The following is an 8,519-nucleotide window of genomic DNA, read 5'->3' on the forward strand; positions in this document are numbered from 1 at the left end:
GCACTGTTAAAATTAAGTGCTTTGTAACACCAAAATTAGTGACAACTGAGCTGCCACCAACTTGAAGGAGACAGAACCTTAACTTTGCAAGAGTATTGAAACACATCATCCTGAGATGTTTTGAAACAAAGCACGGTGTGTTGTAACACCACTTAATCAAGTGTTGTGCAACACCTTGCCAGGGACTGGGAGCCCTAACAGAAAATATTGAAAACACTATTTTGTTGTTTAGAGTCCTGTTCAGTGCAGAATAGATACCTTCTCTTTTGGTGCCGTTTCCTCTCCCTAAAACACGTGTCAAACTAATTCTGTGCATTTAAACACTTACATTTGGTTAACACCCTCCAACCACCAGATCTCAGTTTAGGTGCACTACTTTTCATGGTTTCATTACACAATCATGGAGTTTTGAGACATTCTATTTTTACAGTGTGTATTATAATTATGCGTGCTTAGGGATGGTTAGTTAGACGTCTCGATATGTGTTTCAACACAGCCAAAGAAAGACTCTGGCTTATAATAATGCTGTAACAGAAGTCACGAGTCTCTCAAAGTATTTCATGTGAGGTTGTTGGTTATATTGCTACTCTCAGGGGGAATGAAGAACAGAAATAAACCAATAATATCTTCGCTCTTCATTCTGGTTCCCCCCACTCCCTTCCCCACAACCACCACTAACTACTTCTCTATTATGCCCAGATGATTACACTCTGTGTTTCGGGTTTGTATAGCCACTGTCTGTCCCTGTGCTCGCTGTTCACCTGGGTTATGAAATAGAGTTGTTTATTAACATGAACATGGCATGTTGAATCACCTTGGAATAGAACTACATATCCCAGCTGACATACGGGGGGACGCTCATTCATAGCTAGGCAGCTGTCTATTTCTCTCTACACAAGATGCATCTCCTTCTCTCCATCCAAATAGATCACTAGATCCCATAGGGTGGGTCGGGACTCACTGGTGAGCCATAGGCAGCCAGTCCCTCATCCTCTTGGGTCACGGTGAAAGCTGTGGCTGGATTTTTTGTTGTTGTCTATTTGGTGGATAATAATCGATCATTCAAATAGATTACTTAGAGGAAGGTTTGGTAGAATTAATATTCCAAGAACATCATTATGTTGATTTTCAGTCACAGAAAATACATTTTTTTTATTATTAAATTATTATTAGTAGTCATGTAAAAGTCTAGACAAGTCAATTCACCTTATCACATCCTGTTGGAATTCAGAATTTAAAAAAAAATGTTTGAGTCATTGCCTCATCTTTCTGTATCTCACACTTGCAGATCTTTGGATAATCTCACTTTCAAGCACCAAATTATTAATTAGTTAATGTGTTTTACATATTACCATATTTCTGCAGGGGGAAGTTGCTCGTTTGTTGATGGGAAGGCAAAAAGTCCAAGTCATGCATAGTTAATTTTCTGCAAAGTCAAACTTTATTCAACTCTGCATAGTTATAGTTTAGGAATACCAGGAAAGTTAGTAAAATAAGTCAATCTTAACACAGTGCAGTCAAGGGCCAGTATCCTGCATACACCCATCATGGCAGAAATGTTGTCAATCTTAAAGGAGAAAAAGTGCTTTCCCTTTGAAAAAGACTGTCTAAAATGTTTTTGTTACACCAGATGGGTGCTGCATCTTTTTGTCATTTCAACTCATGAGATGGCTATCATGACACTCCATGTCTTGCTCTTACAGACACGTGTCATATCAAAAGCTTCAATTGCAGTCACTCTGAGTTGCATTGGTAATGCAGTATAACTGTTGTACCGCTGCATACTAGACATTAGGTAGATGCGCAGACCAACCAAACTAACCATCTTAACCACCTTTCAGCCTGTCTGTATTGTACTTTTAGTCTTCTATGACAACTCTTTGTTTTTTGTCACAGGTTCACCAGCTCCCTCTTCAGGATGGCCAGTCAGCGCTAAGCTAAGTAGTCGGGTGTAGCAGGCTTGACTGGAGGTAGAGGTGCCAGAGGCACCATGGGAGATGGAGGAGCCCTCCATACGGAGGGGAACGCCCTTCTCAAAGCCGTCTTCCAGGGCAAGCTGCGACTGACCAGGCTCCTCCTGGAAGGGGGAGCCTACATCAACGAAGGCAACGAGCGGGGCGAGACCCCCATCTCTGCTGCCTGCCTGGCTGGCTACGAGGACCCCCAGAGCCGCCAGAGGATGGTGCGCTACCTCCTGGAGAAAGGAGCCGATCCCAACATCCCAGACAAGTCTGGGCGGACCGCCCTGATGCATGCCTGTGTCGAGCAGGCGGGCAAAGAGGTGGTGTCCCTGCTCCTAGAGAATGGAGCTGACCCCAGCCTCAAGGACTACACAGGCTCCTCCGCCCTGGTCCATGCCATCAACAGAGGTGACCGAGACACCCTCCAGGTCCTGCTGGACGCCTGCAAGGCAAAGGGCAAGGAGGTGATCATCATCACCACCGACACGTCACCCTCGGGCACCAAGAAGACCAAGCAGTACCTCAACTCCCCGCCATCACCAGGGGTGGTGGACAAGCTCTCGCCCGTGGCCTGCATGTCGCCCTCAGAGGTGGCAATCCAGACCTCCAATTCCCCAGCAGCAGAGAAGGCTGAGGAGGAGGACAGTATCTTCAGCTTTGCGTTGACATCAGCTTTACCCCTACCCTCCAATAGAACCCTAGGGGAGAAAAGGCCGCCCCCCCGCAAACTCCTGAAGAGGCTCAACTCGGAGCCTTGGGGGCTGGTAGCACCCTCAGTGCTCAGCAGGGTCCCACAGGAGGAGGTTGATGGTGGACTGGAGGAGGAAGGTGGGGGTAGGATCATCACTGAGATGAATGGTCTGTCAATCTCGGGTCCTGGCAGGCCTCTCCTGTCTCGTCGGCACAGCATCGAAACACACGACCCCTGCTCACCCAAACTCATTGACCGATCCTGCTCAGAGGACTGTGCAGCCCTTTGTAGCTCCTCCTGGGCCGACAAGGTCCAACAGCACCAGATCCTGTACCGCAGGAACACCGCGCCTGAGTCTCAGGAAAATACAGGCGGACCAGGGGCGGTGGCTTTACGCGCCCTGGCTCACCCCAAACTTACCCGTATGGAGCACTATGAGTCAGACACACACCTGTGTCCTGAGTCCATCCCTGGATCTCCAGACTCGGGGCGCGTGTCGGTGGAGCGGAGGAAGTACAACGCCTCGCCCCTCTCTCTGCTCACCACCTCCTCCCGGGAGTCCCTTGAGAGCATCCCCAATTCTGTCTCCCCCATCAGCATGCGCAGACGGCCCCCCGGCCTCCTAGAGCGCAGAGGCTCAGGCACCCTCCTCTTGGACCACATTTCCCACACCCGCCCCGGGTTCTTGCCCCCACTCAATGTCAACCCCCACCGGCCCATCCCAGACATCCGGGCCAATGGCAGGCCCACTTCCCCCATCCACTCTGGTCCCAAGATCCTGGTTCCAGTTGCCCCTGCCTCACCCAAGAGAGGCCCAGACTTCAAGATGAAGAAGAAACTGATGAGGAGGCACTCCATGCAGACAGAACAGATGAAGCAGCTCTCCACCTTCCAGGAGATCCTGACAGAGAAGGTCATTGAGTCCAACGGGGACTGAGACTTAAAAGGACATGTGAGGGCAAGTTGGGGGGTACAGTGGTGGATCTATCTAGTTAGTCCACCATTTTCCTCAACCAGTGCTTAAACCAGGACTACTAACATGAATTTGGCTCATTCAGAGTGAGGCCTCAGTCCCATCCTTGTTCTGTGTCAAGTGCAGATAGTTATTTTTATTTTTAGGTGACCTATTTTATTTTGTTGTGTTTCCTTTCTGTGCTGTCACAGAAAGCTGGTTGATTGAGTAATACGGTTTACAGAAGATGTTCTTTTCATTTCTCCTCAAATGATTTATTAATATACCCGTTTGCAGTCAACAGAAATAGAAACATATTTCTGTGTTTTTAGATGTTTACACACTGCAAAATGTGTACCAATGTCTTGCCTATTGTTCCGTGTGCTGAAGACATTTTCATCCCCTCTGAAATCAGTCACCTTATCTATCTATGACACTTTAGGTCGAAAGAACAAATCAACAGTAGAGATGCTAGCAGCAGCTTACCTTGAATTGTTATTCTGAATGTGCTGTCTTCCCGATTTTCAATTCTTGCATTAGCTGCTTTAAAACGTCAAACTTCAACCCTAAAATACTCTTATGTTGATGGGTATGTTTCGGGGAGAATGATGCTGCATTCCATGAAATAGTTTTCAAGACATATTGCCTGAAGATTTCACTGTCATTGTATCGTTGCTGTTATCTACTTTCACTGTATTTATTTGCCTTCACCTTTTAATCCCTTGATATTTTGTGTTTTAGAGAGCAATTTTGGCTATATGGTCGAACCACACGCCTGACTTACCCTGACGACTACAGTGGGATCAACATGTGGGACCCTTTATGAGTATCACACTGTAATAATGTTACCCTGACGACTACAGTGGGATCAACATGTGGGACCTTTATGAGTATCACACTGTAATAATGTTACCCTGACGACTACAGTGGGATCAACATGTGGGACCTTTATGAGTATCACACTGTAATAATGTTACCCTGACGACTACAGTGGGATCAACATGTGGGACCTTTATGAGTATCACACTGTAATAATGTTACCCTGACGACTACAGTGGGATCAACATGTGGGACCCTTTATGAGTATCACACTGTAATAATGTTACCCTGACGACTACAGTGGGATCAACATGTGGGACCCTTTATGAGTATCACACTGTAATAATGTTACCCCTACAGTGGGACTGGGACAGTAATAATGGGATCAACATGTGGGACCCTTTATGAGTATCACACTGTAATAATGTTACCCTGACGACTACAGTGGGCTCAACATGTGGGACCCTTTATGAGTATCACACTGTAATAATGTTACCCTGACGACTACAGTGGGATCAACATGTGGGACCTTTATGAGTATCACACTGTAATAATGTTACCCTGACGACTACAGTGGGATCAACATGTGGGACCCTTTATGAGTATCACACTGTAATAATGTTACCCTGACGACTACAGTGGGATCAACATGTGGGACCCTTTATGAGTATCACACTGTAATAATGTTACCCTGACGACTACAGTGGGATCAACATGTGGGACCCTTTATGAGTATCACACTGTAATAATGTTACCCTGACGACTACAGTGGGATCAACATGTGGGACCCTTTATGAGTATCACACTGTAATAATGTTACCCTGACGACTACAGTGGGATCAACATGTGGGACCCTTTATGAGTATCACACTGTAATAATGTTACCCTGACGACTACAGTGGGATCAACATGTGGGACCTTTATGAGTATCACACTGTAATAATGTTACCCTGACGACTACAGTGGGATCAACATGTGGGACCTTTATGAGTATCACACTGTAATAATGTTACCCTGACGACTACAGTGGGATCAACATGTGGGACCTTTATGAGTATCACACTGTAATAATGTTACCCTGGCGACTACAGTGGGATCAACATGTGGGACCCTTTATGAGTATCACACTGTAATAATGTTACCCTGACGACTACAGTGGGATCAACATGTGGGACTCTTTATGAGTATCACACTGTAATAATGTTACCCTGACGACTACAGTGGGATCAACATGTGGGACCTTTATGAGTATCACACTGTAATAATGTTACCCTGACGACTACAGTGGGATCAACATGTGGGACTCTTTATGAGTATCACACTGTAATAATGTTACCCTGACGACTACAGTGGGATCAACATGTGGGACCTTTATGAGTATCACACTGTAATAATGTTACCCTGACGACTACAGTGGGATCAACATGTGGGACCTTTATGAGTATCACACTGTAATAATGTTACCCTGACGACTACAGTGGGATCAACATGTGGGACCTTTATGAGTATCACACTGTAATAATGTTACCCTGACGACTACAGTGGGATCAACATGTGGGACCCTTTATGAGTATCACACTGTAATAATGTTACCCTGACGACTACAGTGGGATCAACATGTGGGACCCTTTATGAGTATCACACTGTAATAATGTTACCCTGACGACTACAGTGGGATCAACATGTGGGACCCTTTATGAGTATCACACTGTAATAATGTTACCCTGACGACTACAGTGGGATCAACATGTGGGACTCTTTATGAGTATCACACTGTAATAATGTTACCCTGACGACTACAGTGGGATCAACATGTGGGACCTTTATGAGTATCACACTGTAATAATGTTACCCTGACGACTACAGTGGGATCAACATGTGGGACCTTTATGAGTATCACACTGTAATAATGTTACCCTGACGACTACAGTGGGATCAACATGTGGGACCTTTATGAGTATCACACTGTAATAATGTTACCCTGACGACTACAGTGGGATCAACATGTGGGACCCTTTATGAGTATCACACTGTAATAATGTTACCCTGACGACTACAGTGGGATCAACATGTGGGACCTTTATGAGTATCACACTGTAATAATGTTACCCTGACGACTACAGTGGGATCAACATGTGGGACCCTTTATGAGTATCACACTGTAATAATGTTACCCTGACGACTACAGTGGGATCAACATGTGGGACTCTTTATGAGTATCACACTGTAATAATGTTACCCTGACGACTACAGTGGGATCAACATGTGGGACCTTTATGAGTATCACACTGTAATAATGTTACCCTGACGACTACAGTGGGATCAACATGTGGGACCTTTATGAGTATCACACTGTAATAATGTTACCCTGACGACTACAGTGGGATCAACATGTGGGACCCTTTATGAGTATCACACTGTAATAATGTTACCCTGACGACTACAGTGGGATCAACATGTGGGACCTTTATGAGTATCACACTGTAATAATGTTACCCTGACGACTACAGTGGGATCAACATGTGGGACCCTTTATGAGTATCACACTGTAATAATGTTACCCTGACGACTACAGTGGGATCAACATGTGGGACCTTTATGAGTATCACACTGTAATAATGTTACCCTGACGACTACAGTGGGATCAACATGTGGGACCCTTTATGAGTATCACACTGTAATAATGTTACCCTGACGACTACAGTGGGATCAACATGTGGGACCCTTTATGAGTATCACACTGTAATAATGTTACCCTGACGACTACAGTGGGATCAACATGTGGGACTCTTTATGAGTATCACACTGTAATAATGTTGTTATCAATTGATTTAAAAAAAATAAAAGTCAATTGAATGGCAATTTCATACAAAATTCCAAAGAAATCCCATGAATGCATGTTTGTTTACATTGAAGTGTGTGAATACTGTAAGATGGCTTTTAGAAGAATTAACCTCAAATAATTGCACATTGGTGCTATGCGTTTCCATATGGAAAGAGCTCCTAGCACATATTAACTGTAAATAATGTAAAGATAAGACAAACCTAATTTTCTCATGAAATATGTCCATGTGCAATATGCTGTACTGTAATGTCAATGGATTTCCTTCATCTATGGTGGACGTGAAGTTGTCTTTACAAATTTACATTGAAAGCAATCTGAAGCCCTTCTTAACATTTACTGTCCACTGATTTGCCAAAAGGGAGAGTGTGAGGCTCACATAACTAACATTTACAGTTACTTACACATTTAGATTGTCACTTTTAAATAATTCAATTTGTATAGGGTGAGATTTAAGAGAAAAAAAGTTAGAAAATGTTTACCAAGCTTACAATGTGACCGCTTGTCCCGCTTCCATTTGAAATATTTGTCTTTAATGAAATAATGTTTATATGCTACAAGGTTTAGTATTGACCTCATGTTGATTGAACTGTATGTTGGTTACTTGAAGTTTAAGAGAAATACAAACAAAAAATACATATTTTTGTATGCCTGTTAGGAAATAGAAAAGTAAATTCTAATATGTAATCTATTTTCACGTTTGAACTTGATTGTAATTTGATTGTGGAATAAATATTTGTTAAATGTTCATAAGTGAATTAAAACAACCTTTAGTTATCATGTCTCTTTAATATGAGATTTGTCATGTCAATTTGATATAAGAAATGTATTCATAAAATTGATAATACTGTACTTTCAGTATCAAGAAATCAACCAATCTCCATTAATTTGGATATTTCTTTTAAAAAATGATGTGGTTCATTTTCTGTTATGGTAAGAATCACAGGGTGCAAAATATTTTCCATACTAGTCTTAGGTATTGGGTATTCAGTACCGGTTTGAGACTATCAGCCAGCATGAATGACTCTGCTGCACATGACGGGAAGACTAAGTATTTATTTTAGCCAGAAGTGACCTCCACACATCCATCTGTTAAACAATATGCACTCCAGCACAGGTGGAAGTTGTCTTCTTTGGCAAAGGCCTGGAGGAGGGACTTTAGATAGATGAGATAACGTACACTAACACTGCAATGGATAAAGAAGGAGTCATTTGGTGAGGTAGACTTCCTCTCCATAAAAGCATAACTTTGGA

The 8,519-nt window shown here is 43.4% G+C and overlaps 1 protein-coding gene across 1 annotated transcript; it reads left to right on the top strand.

Annotated features, from left to right (window-relative positions):
* Nucleotides 1-1,990: 1,990 nt before the first annotated feature.
* Nucleotides 1,991-4,384, top strand: LOC115114126 (ankyrin repeat domain-containing protein 34A-like). The gene has a single exon (XM_065006070.1). It carries the CDS (start codon nucleotides 1,991-1,993, stop codon nucleotides 3,587-3,589), a length of 1,599 nt encoding a protein of 532 aa, XP_064862142.1. The 3' UTR covers nucleotides 3,590-4,384.
* The last annotated feature ends 4,135 nt before the right edge of the window (nucleotides 4,385-8,519 follow it).

Source organism: Oncorhynchus nerka, linkage group LG3 (assembly GCF_034236695.1).
Source record: "Oncorhynchus nerka isolate Pitt River linkage group LG3, Oner_Uvic_2.0, whole genome shotgun sequence".
NCBI lineage: Eukaryota > Metazoa > Chordata > Actinopteri > Salmoniformes > Salmonidae > Oncorhynchus > Oncorhynchus nerka.